We start from the raw sequence: 12,303 nt of genomic DNA, 5'->3' as shown, positions 1-12,303 counted from the left end.
CAGAAACACTATTAAAAAGGGCCTGGGATGCGGTTTCCTTTGCATTCAAGCCGGCCATTGCTTCAATATGCCTAGCCAGAAATTTAGATAACTGGATGAGAGGTCTGCAACAGCAATTAGCTGACGGGACACCTCATGAAACAATTCTAGAATCCTTACCAGTCATGACAAAAACAGTTTCATTCCTGGCAGATGCGGCTTCAGAGACTTTGAGAGCATCAGCAAAGGCTGCAGCACTTATAAATTCTTCCAGAAGGGCAGTATGGCTCAACACATGGGACAGGGATTCTACGTCAAAGCATAAGTTATGTGCCTTGGAATTTGAAGGAGAATTTTTGTTTGGTAAGGATCTCGATACGGTCCTTGAAAGATCCTCTAATAGGGGGAAAAAATTCCCAGATAAGAGGAAAAAGACAGTCCAGAAAGGATTTCAGTATAGGAGAGGAACACCACGAAGGGACCAGGGAGTTAGAGGTACTTTTCAAAACAGAAGATGGACTTACAATGCAGGGAGAGGTAAGTCGTCCTTTCTCTTCAATAAGCCCGGCACCCCTGCCCCAAAGCCCAACAAATGACATACAGTACCAGGTAGGGGGGAGGTTGACCCAGTTTGCCCACTGCTGGAAGGAAATAACGTCAAACGCATTTATTCTAAATCTCATCCAGTTCGGCTACAAAATAGAATTCAAGTCCCTCCCTCCCCCCAGCCGTTTAATAACAGCTTCCCCAAGGGACCCAGCAAAGGCAGAGGCTCTAAGAGAATCCATTGTATCCCTGCTACAAAAGAATGTAATTGTAAGAGTACCACCTCAGGAACGGTTTCGGGGGTTCTACTCAAAGGTATTCCTAATTCAAAAGCATTCCGGGAAGTATCGAATGATCCTAAACTTAAAACCCCTAAACCCTCACATTGTGGAAAGGAAGTTCCGCATGGAGAGCATCTCTTCAGTCAGGAATCTAATCTGGCCAGGGGCCTTTCTGGCCACTGTCGATCTGGAGGACGCGTACCTTCATGTTCCAATCCACGCGGAATTCCAAAGGTACTTAAGATTTGCGGTACAGATAGGAGAATCCCTATGCCATTATCAGTACCGGGCGTTACCCTTCGGCATTTCGTCAGCCCCAAGAATATTCACAAAGGTTGTGGCGGAAGTGGTTGCTTTTCTACATCTCCACAATGTGAGGGTCGTACCGTACCTGGACGACTTTTTGTTCCTAGCAGAATCCGAAGCAGCCTTAGAGAAAACGCTCGGTTTCTCTCTGCAAACCCTAAGAAATCTAGGTTGGTTAATAAGTATGGAAAAATCCCACCTGGTGCCCAGTCAACAGAGATTATTTCTAGGACTACTATGGGACACGGAGGAGAAAAAGGTATTTCTACCAGAGGACAAGGAAATGAAGCTGATACAAAAGGTACAGTATTTTACGACAGAAACCAGAGTGTCTCTTCGAGAGATAATGTCATTGTTGGGACAAATGTCCTCCACATTCCCAGCGGTAGAGTGGGCGCAAGCCCATTTCCGACAACTCCAGCATTGGTTCTTGACCATTTGGAACAAGAAACAGTCTTCTCTAGACGATCTAGTGTTAGTCCCAGATCAGGTCCTAGAATCTTTTCAGTGGTGGTTACTCCCTCAAAAGTTATCACAGGGTCGGGCCTGGATACAACAACACCCTCAAAAGATTTACACGGACGCCAGTTCTTGGGGGTGGGGAGCGCATTACCTCACGCACCAAGTCCAGGGAGCTTGGGGCCAGGATATGGCACACAGGTCATCGAATTTCAGGGAACTGATGGCAATAAAGTTGGCCCTTATCCACTTCCAAAATCAAGTAATCTCAAGAGAGATACTAGTGTTCTCCGACAATGTGGTAGCAGTATCTTATGTGAAGAGACAAGGGGGAACCAGAAATCAGATTCTCAAGGATTTGGCTCTAGAGATAGTGGCATGGGCAGAGCAGCATGTGATATCCCTCACAGCGGTCCACATTCGCGGGAAGGACAACACTTGGGCAGACTCATTAAGCAGGGCTCCGATTCAGGAGTCAGAATGGGAGTTAAAACAGGAAGTTTTTCTGCAGATAGTGGACAAGTGGGGCTGGCCAACCATAGACCTCTTTGCATCTCCTCACAATGCGAAGCTGGAGGAATATTTTTCTCTCCACCCATCGGTACCCTCGAGTCACTTAGATGCGCTGACCTTGGACTGGCCAGAACAGCTACTCTATGCGTTCCCGCCATTCAATCTCATTCCACAGGCTTTGAGAAAGGTAGAACAGTCTCAAGCGACAGTAATATTCATAGGACCATGGTGGCCAAGAAGGTCATGGTTTCCATACCTTCAATCCCTGACCCGGGAGGGGCCTTGGCACCTGGGAGACAGGCAGGATCTGCTGATCCAGAAGTCTATGTACCACCCAAACCTCCAGATGCTGAAATTAACAGCATGGATATTGAAGAAAACTTATTGATAAAGCAGGGATTTTCAAGTCAGGTCGCTACTACACTAGTAAACTGCAGAAAGTTGTCTACAAGAAAGAAGTATATTAAAATTTGGAAGGCTTACTCCTCCTGGAAAGAAAAGCAGGGGTTTAGATCAGATGATCTTACGGTTATTTTGGAATTTTTGCAGAGTGGGGTAAATATGGGGCTGAAAGTAAGCACCCTAAGAGTACACATATCTGCATTATCAGTGTTCTTGCATAAACCGCTTTCTAAGGAAATTTTTGTTAAAAATTGTTTGATTTCAGTGGCAAAAACTCAGCCTATACCTGAAAAGTTGGTCCCACCTTGGGATTTATCCTTGGTTCTAAATTTTTTAACGACAGAAAGGTTTGAACCTATAGCTCTCACTCCATTAAAGAATTTAACGTTGAAGGTCGCTTTCCTGGTAGCTATAACCTCAGCCAGAAGAATAGGAGATATTCAGGCGTTATCAATTAAGGACCCATATATGGTAATACACCCAGATAGGATTGTCTTTAAACCTGACCCCGCCTACTTGCCAAAGGTGTCAACAGCTTTTCACCGTACACAAGAAATTGTTTTACCTTCATTTTCCCCAAATCCGCAAAATGATAGAGAGGTCCAGTGGAACAAGTTGGATGTCAGGAGATGTATCTTAACATATTTAGAAAGGACAGCACCATGGAGGAGGTCTAGCCATCTCTTTGTTTCATATATGGGGACATCTAAAGGGCTTCAGGCATCCAGGGCAACAATAGCTAGATGGGTGAAGCAACTGATTTGCTGGGCTTATAAGGAGTCACAGGAGTCAGCCCCTTCCAAGATCACAGCCCATTCCACTCGATCTTTAGCAGCATCTTGGGCAGAAAGATCAGGAGCGAGTCTGGAACAAATTTGTAAAGCAGCAACATGGTCTTCTCATAGAACGTTTGTGAAGCACTATAGAGTGGAGCTGCTATCCAGCCAAGACCAGAGTTTTGGACGTAAAGTGTTACAAGCCATCATCCCTCCCTAAGGTAAATCTCTCGTTTGTCTCATCCTTAGCCATCCTGGAGGACGATGGGAGAAAGTCCCAGCTGCTTACCGGTAGCCGTGTTTCGGCGAGTCCTCCAGGATGGCTGCTTAGTTCCCAACCCTATTATTAGATATGTTACGTATGTATGATGAAATGGGAATTACTCTAGTATAAACTGAATGTACAGGGAAGGGGAGGTCCTTTATAGGGCAGTGCCTTAAACTTTTAACTCTTGCAGGTGTTTCCGTTTGGGGAGGGAGCAGACAATGTCTCATCCTTAGCCATCCTGGAGGACTCGCCGAAACACGGCTACCGGTAAGCAGCTGGGACTTTCCTCCTTAAAGCAGACACATAGGGCTTGATTCACAAAGCCGTGCTAACTGTTTAGCACGGGCGTGCTAAACAGTTAGCACGTAAAGTGCCATTTGCAGACTTTTGCGCGCGCAATCACGCCACGTTGCGCGCGCAAAAGTCCGCGAACGGCACTTCACGTGCTAACTGTTTAAAACGCCCGTGCTAAACAGTTAGCACGGCTTTGTGAATCAAGCCCATAGACTTTTAATTTCAAAAAGACAGATTCTTTGATACTCCACAAAATGTTGCAACACGTTTCACAGGTATAACCCTGCTTCTTCAGGCAAATGAAAAGGGGGAGTATAAACAGTATACCGTTAAGATGCAACAGGCATGCCGGCGTGACAGTCCTGCGCATGCGCGGTTCATAGTTATAAAAGCATGCATGCCGCAGGACTGTCACGCCGGCCGCTGTGGTGACGTATAGTGGCCGGCGTGATGACGCGGTGCGTCACCATTCAGGAAGTGTTGGCCCGATATTCGTCCTGCGTGTCGCCGGTAGCGAAGTTGCCAGCGGGATCAGGAGAGGAGCCAGGAGGATGCCGGGGGACCTCGCGGCCTACGGTGGGCTGGAGGAAGCCCCAGTTAAGTACCAATTTCATTTATATCTACTGCTCAGGGACCCTTTCACACCACATGATAAATTATATGAAGGCTGTCAAGAAAGTAAAGGAGTGTCTTTCCAGTACATAAGTCCATTAGACAATCTATTGTTAATGAATCGAAGGAACCTAATAAGAAATTACTTTTGTCTAAATCCATGAAAAGAAGGTTTCCCTTCAGTGAGGAGGAGGTGAATTTTTGAGAAAAATGTCCTAGCTTGGATACACAGTTTTCTCAAATGGTTAAAGATGATGAATTAGCATTTGAGTATTTGGTTAATGTTGAAGATCCTTTGGATAAAAAGATTGATGCATTTTCTAAAAGGAGAGGAGTGGGAGGCTATTTCGGCTCTCTTTAGGCTTACCATAGCATCCACATGTGTATCCAGAACAATGTTATTGTGGTTAAATCAACTTAAAGATAAAATTGAGGAAGAGGTGTACTAAAGAGGAGTTGTTACACGCCCTCACAGTTTTGTTTAAAGGAGCTAGCTATTAGGCGAATGCCTCTGCTGAAGGCATTAAGTATACTGCAGAGCCTCAGTTTTGGCCAATGTTATCAGAAGGTCAGTATGGATAAAAACATGGGATGGCAGTATAACTTCAAAGAATAGACTGTGTATGGTGCCCTTTACAGGTAGTCTTTACTTTGGACCAGAATTAGATGCCACTTTGGGAAGAACTTCGAGCAAAAAGAAAACATTTCCAAAGGAAGAAAACGCTGCCAGCTAAATGGCCTTTTTGTAGACCTAAGGGTCAGGAGTCGAGTCAAAAGAAAACGAAGGGATGGTCCTTTAGCAAAAATAATGGAGCATTTCTTCTTAAACCTCAAGAAAATAAAAAAAATCACAACTACTCGGCCGTGGGGGGGGGGGTTGACTGTTCAGTGCATACTGGATGGAATCAGTCTGCAATTCATACATTCATTCTATTGTGACAATAGTGTATTGAATATAATTTGATTCTCAACCTCCCAAAAGGTTTTTGATCACTCAGACTATGGCGGAGGCATTAGCTCCGATTCTGAGGGACATGGTCAATCGTAAGTAATTGTTTCAGTTCCTCAGTCAGATCGCGGGAATGGGTTTTATACCTAGATGTTTCTGGTGAAGAAACAGTTGAGTAAATTTTGTTTTAAGTTTAAAGAAGTTGAACCCTTTTTGTGAAATACAAAAGGTTCAGGATGAAGTCTGTCCACTCGGTCAAAAACCTTCTGGAGGTAGGGGCTTTCATGGTCAACATAGACCTCACAGATGCATCCTGGCACGTGCCGATTCACCCTTATTCCCAGAGATACTTAAGGTTTGCCATATGGTTGAACGGCATTCTGTGCCACTTCCAGTTAGCGTGTCTTCCCTTCGGAATAAGCACAGTACCCCGCATTTTCTCAAAGATTGTGGCAGAAGCTTTGGTACCTCGGAGAGAAGGCGGTACAGATTTTTTACCTAGACGACATTCTGATTTTTGCGAAGTCTGAGTCGATGCTTTTATTACACCTAAATCTGACTCTGGATTATTTGTCTAGGCTGAGGTGGGTGGTGAACAAGGAGAAGTTAGTGTTAACGCCTTCACAAGAGATTATATTTCTGGGAATGAGTGTGGATTCGAGAGTTCAAAACATTTTCCTTCCACAAGAAAAGTTACAGAAAGTGATCAAAACAGTCACGGTGTTGCAACAGCTGCCAAAAGTTTCTTTGAGGTTGGTGATGAGAACAATCAGTCCCATGACATCCATGTCTGCGGCAGTTCAATGGGCACTGGCGCGAATGAGACCTCTACAAAAATTTCAGTTGCAGAATTGGGATAGGTCTCCGGGTTCACTGGACAAGGAGTTTGTTCTACCTTTTTCAGTAATCCGAGAATTAGCATAGTGGATGCTGGAGGAAAATCTAAGCCAAGGGAATCTTAGGCCGTTTCCCCAGGAGTCTGTTATTACCACAGATGGAAGGGGTTGGGGAGCCCATTCAAACTATCTTGATTTCAGAGTCAGTGGTCAGAGTCAGAGAAAAAGTGTTTTCCTCCAATCGGAAGGAGCTGAGAGCTATCAAACTGGCGTTGATACAAGCACATGCTATTTTGAAGGGCACACATGTCACTGTAAGTTCAGACAATATTGCAGCATTAATTTATGTGAACAGGGAGGTACCAGAGCAGTATGCTGGGAAAGTGATTAGTTCTGGACAGTTCTTATTTATTAGTGACTAGGATTGCTGCAGCCTTTCTTTTATAGGATGGGGGTTCAAATACTTCCTGAGTGGGTGGGAATGTCTCTCGGGGTCTTGTCCTAGACTAAAGGATCACTAGAAAGAATGTTACCCGGTGAGTAACCAGTGTTTTTTCAAACCAGAAGTCTCTGGTCCTTAAGTGGTTAACATTGATTAAGAACTTCATAATGATTAACAATGTTAGCCACCTGTACACTGTTCACATGTTTGCAAACATTTTTGTAGGAGCAGTTGATAATTTTCCTGTCCTTCCTGCAGATTTGGCAATGATGTACAGCATTTCAAGGTTCTTCGAGATGGGGCAGGGAAATACTTCTTGTGGGTTGTAAAGTTTAACTCTCTGAATGAGCTGGTGGACTACCATCGGTCCACATCTGTGTCCCGGAATCAGCAGATCTTCTTACGTGACATCGAGCAGGTGCCACAGGTACACGGGGGAGACAGAGCCACAAGTTTACCACAGGTATATAGAGGGGGGAATTAGTAGAAAGGTGTACTTTTTTATATAGAGACATTTTTAATAATGAAATGCCGTTTTAATAAAATATCAGAAATGTTAAGAATTATTTTCTTTTAAGGGACCACTATCAGAAAAAATTGTGAAATTGAAAATACGTGTAAACCTATACAAATAAGTGATTCTTCCAGAGAAAAATCAGCCATAAACTACCTTTCTCCTATGTTGCTGTAACTTACAGTAGGTAGTAGAAATCTGACAGAACTGATTTTCATCTCATCAAGGCTTTTATTCTTTATAAAGACACTAGCAGACCCAAGCCCGTTTAAAAACGGGCTCTAGGGTCTGTGTTTCTCACCACCGGCCGCCCTATGTTCCTGTGCGCGTGCGGCCGGCCGCTCACGTGCCTGCCCGGCTCCCTGGCCCCATCCTCCTGTCTCTGTGAGGCTGGGTCCGTGCGGCGCACATGCGCAGCAGCAAAACTCACAGACCCAGCTACACAGAGACAGCACAAGCAGGGACTCTGCTTTTATTATAGAGGATTTCCTGAAAAGGATTTATACAATGATGCTGGCTGGCTTTTCTGCTCTCTTCACACCGTTTTGGCAGTTGGACAGAGCTACTGCTCTTCATTGAAAATAAACAAAACCCTGAGAATCCCCCATGAGGGGATGGGCTAGTCCAAAACCTGTCGGTTCTGTCAAATTTGTACAACCTACTGTGAGTCACGCCAACATAGGAGAAAAGCAATTTATGGCTAATTTTACTCTGGAAGAAATGTACTTCGTTTGTATGCGTTTACATGCATTTAAAATATTACGAATTTCGAGATTGTTGCCCTTTAAAACAAAGTCAAAATATATTGGGGCTGATTTGTCAGGATGATTCACAGTAGAGTTTCCAGAGAAGCCAATCAGAATCTTTGATTTACCAGTAAAAACTTGACAGACTGCCCTGTTTTTTACTTGCTTTAATAAATCAGACTATGTGTGTTTTGACATTCAGTCCACTTGGTAATTTTCTGTTCTAAGGTTATATCTTCCAAGTACAGGTGTAAGACTTTGTAGTATGGATTATATCATTAATATCATGTTATTACATCTATATTATACTAATAATCTTTGATTTTTTTTTTCACCCTGGCAGCAACCAACCTATGTTCAGGCACTCTTTGACTTTGACCCCCAGGAAGATGGTGAGCTTGGATTCAGAAGAGGAGACTTTATCCAAGTCGTGGACAACTCCGATCCCAACTGGTGGAAAGGGACATGTCACGGTCAAACTGGCATGTTTCCTCGCAACTATGTCACACCTGTAAATCGCAACTTGTAACTAGAGCCTGCAAAGGACCAGAAGCCAAGGAGGAGCACAGACAGACTTATCTGGGTGGGATTTGTGGGAGGCTTAGAGGCATACAAATAGAATTGGTCAAGGCAAAAATAGAAGAGCAGAAATAGACTGGTTTAGGAGCAGGTAATAAAAATCCACCAATTTAGGGGAGCAGTGCACAGTGCACAATGATGACATTGGAGGACCATTGTATGCATGTAACAGACTTAGGTTGGAATTTCTTGTGGGCTGAGAAATAAGATTTTGGTGAAAGAAATCAGTGACTGGCACTAAACATAGTTCCTTAAAACAATGGACAAGCAAGAGTTCCAGGTTTGTGCTGGTTTAACCCAGTTGTCTGTCTGTGCTATATACAGCTGCCTCTAAGTATTTTGATGCGAAAAGATCCCCTTGGCTCCACGTGGGACTATAATTTGGGGGTGGGTAAGGAATGTTCAAATTCAGGCAGGCTCAATGGGAGGGGAGTTAGGAAATCATGGATATTTTGATTTAGAATGCCAAAACTTCACTTTAAATTAAACAGTAAACAAGCATTTTTTTATATTTTCAAATTCCCATTCCTGCTGCTGTTCCTTCCCCTGTTCTATATCTCATCATGCCTATCCTGTCAAACATGCATGTGTGTGTTCTGCACTATTCTCGATGCAACACACACCTGTAAAATAAAATGTACAAAAAAAAACTTGCCATTTTCTCTCTATGCAAATCTTGCCCATTTCCTAAAAAAAAATTAAAAAAATATTGTTAGGTTGACAGTTCATCTAATTTACGTCATAAATATTTTTCTATTCTTTCTAACGGTCCACATAGGTTCATACAATTTGAACAGAGACTTTTTTTCTGACTCCTTTAGAAAATCGTGGAATAAATAAGGTATCAATGCTCCTGCATTTCACAGGGAATGGCTTGCAACTTAAAGCTTGTGAATGTCTTCAGTTTCTGCCTATGACTGATGAAAGGTTACTGTACTGCTGAAATAATAAAATGTATAATTCTTAAAAGCACTACAGACTTAACAATTTGCATGTATCCATTCCATTTTCCACTTAATTTACCCAGCTAATGAATAAAACAGACCTGTTCTGGTCCATAAAAGTCCAACTTCTGCCAAAACTTTTTTCCCCCCCATGTTGTGATAGTCAGGATTGTGCCAGTCTATTGAATCTGTCTTTATTCCCCATTGAGATTAAATCCTTTTGGTTTGTGTGCCTGTGACCCACCCCCCAAAAAAAAAAAATTGAACCCCTGTGCTGTAACAGTCGGAGCAGATGAGCAACAGCAGTAAAAAAAAAAAAAAACTGGTTACATTTCTTTCAACCAAAAGAGTTTTTCAGTGTAGTGTCTGTCGAAGAAATTTACCCTTTTCCTGTCTGGATAGGAAATCTCTCCCCAAACTATGATTAAAGTTTTGGGTGTAGTTGGGCTTTAAGTGTAAATAGTATATAGAAGGACTTTGTTTCCCATGCAGTATATATAATCTGTGCAGATGAAGTGAGCTTGTTCGGTAATACATAATGTGCAAAAATGAGGTGTCCATTGTGTATCATATTGAGCCTTAAACTTTCATTACTGCAGCTTTATTATGTTGCATAAGATATTAACCCTTACAGAGGGCCTGGGATTCTAAATAAGCGTTAATGGTGTGATACTCGGATTACAAATCCTATGGATGGTCCTTATACAGTGGTAAAAATAAAAGTGGGCAGACTTGCAAACAGTAGGCATTCTCTTTCTGTAATATTAAAATACTCCACTATGGTAATAAATACCCTCAGTACTACAGCAATCCTTATTTCAGTCCTTTTCTCTGGACAACTTTTTTTTTTTTTTTTTTTTTTTGTCTCGTTCTTCATTGTTTGTTGCCTTCAGGTTCATGTGAATGGGGTTAGGAACGCACTGGGACCATATGATTGTGTATTTGGGGATTTGTGTATACCCTGCATAGTTGCAGATGAATTGTGTGTGTGTGTGTGTGTGTGTGTGTGTGTGTGTGTGTGTGTGTGTGTGTGTGTGTGTGTGTGTGTGTGTATATATATATATATATATATATATATATATATATATATATATATATCACACACACACACACACACACACACACACACACACACACACACACATACATACACACATCTCAAATCCATGTTTAAATAAGAACCGCTTCTGTATTTAATCATCAATGCATCATTTGGTAGATAGCTATTAACTGTGAATAGTAATAAAATTCATGTGTATTCTTCATCTGCCTGTTAGTGACCTCATTTAATATTTTAGGCTAAATTAAATACACCAAACCTGTCAGGATTCATAGTGCTTGTAAGGTAACAGTGATGGTTAAGTAACTACTATAACAAAAAACTGTTAAATGTAAAATGCACATAGACACGTATACAGTGCTGCCCATAATTATTCAAACCCCTGGCAAATTTTAAAATAAAGGGAGACACTGAGAGCCCGATATAGTGTAGTTTGTACTGAAACACGTGAAAAAAATAGAAGTGAGATACGTATACTCACAAACATGGGTTACCACCTAGGCAACCACTGTATAGGCAGGTGAGGAGATTAGACCTGTCCTCACTCAGGATTGAGATGTCGCTCTCTGTAGATCAGGATAAGTAGGGGTGGGTCACCCCTCCACCAGGGGTGGACACGGCATGTTGACTAGAGAACAGAGGCGCCAGCAGGATAAAATGTAATAAAAACTTTAAAAGTGCTAGGGAGGCAGCGGTGGACTCGCCTCCGAAAAGCAGTCAATACCCTGGCAAATTATGACTTAGAGAATCTGTACTGTTCGATTTGTACAATAAAAAATATACCATTTGAGTCACTGTGATCTCCTGGATCCCTCTTTGCCGTTTCTGCCGGTCCCCACCGCGATCCTGGCTCTTAATCCCCAGTAACCAGGAAGTGAAGTTTGTGTATATGTGTGTATATGTATATATATCCAGTCAGGAATTCTCACAGTTTCTCAGCATGGGCAGCTCCCTTCCCCCTCCGACAAGCTGAAATTGAGAGCAGAGAGCTGTCTGTGACTAATAAACAAAGCACACACACAGAGCCTGCAGGGGGCGTGGAGGGTGCATGCATAACTTCTCGCTATCACAGCAGAGGCAGTGCATTCATGTCTGGCTCAACAAAGCTTGACAAAGAAAAGGAGATTAGATATATTACAGAGACAGTGCAACTAGAAAAGGCTGCAGTAATCCAGCACATTAGAACAGGTATAGGAACTTAAAGGATAGAAGAAATAAGGCTGAAAATTTTGTTACAGAGTCTCTTTAAAGTTAATTTTATTCAACCAGCAAGTAATTTTTTGATGGGAAATGACGTGTCTAACAAAAAATAAGACAATGTACAAGAGGCATTATTGTGGAACATACATTGCTCAGCTTTTATTTACATTTGAGCAAAAAGTGTCCAGTTCAAAATTATTCGTACCCTTCTAAATAATCAATAGAAAAGCCTTTATTTGCTATTACAGCAATCAAATGCTTCCAATAATTGCAGACCAGTTTTTTGCATGTCTCCATGGGTATTCTTGCCCATTCATCTTTAGCAATGAGCTCCAAATCTTTCAGGTTGGTGGGTCTTCTTGCCAGCACTTTGATCTTTAGCTCCTTCCATAGATTCTCAATTGGATTCAAGTCAGGACTCTGGCTGGGCCACTCCAAAACGTTAATGTTGTTGTCGGCTAACCATTTCTTCACCACCTTTGCTGTCTGTTTTGGGTCATGGTCATACTGAAATGTCCATTGGTGGCCAAGGCCAAGTTCCTCTGCAGACTACCTGTTGTTGTTGAGAATGCTCCATGTATTCTTTTTTTCATGGTG

At 42.4% G+C, this 12,303-nt stretch overlaps 1 protein-coding gene across 2 annotated transcripts in view; it reads left to right on the top strand.

Annotated features, from left to right (window-relative positions):
- GRB2 (growth factor receptor bound protein 2) overlaps positions 1-10,256 on the top strand; it is an 80,992-nt gene extending 70,736 nt beyond the window's left edge. The window contains exons 5-6 of one of the 2 annotated variants that reach the window (XM_068264596.1): positions 6,922-7,090; positions 8,267-10,256. In XM_068264596.1, the coding sequence (XP_068120697.1) occupies positions 6,922-7,090; positions 8,267-8,452 (355 nt within the window). In that variant the 3' untranslated portion in view covers positions 8,453-10,256. Of the gene's footprint in view, positions 1-6,921; positions 7,127-8,266 lie in introns of both variants that reach the window. The other variant, XM_068264595.1, reaches the window with a different exon arrangement.
- Positions 10,257-12,303: the final 2,047 nt, after the last annotated feature.

The sequence above is a fragment of the Hyperolius riggenbachi genome, chromosome 12, assembly GCF_040937935.1.
Source record: "Hyperolius riggenbachi isolate aHypRig1 chromosome 12, aHypRig1.pri, whole genome shotgun sequence".
Lineage (NCBI taxonomy): Eukaryota > Metazoa > Chordata > Amphibia > Anura > Hyperoliidae > Hyperolius > Hyperolius riggenbachi.
This window is presented reverse-complemented; position numbering and strand designations above follow the sequence as displayed.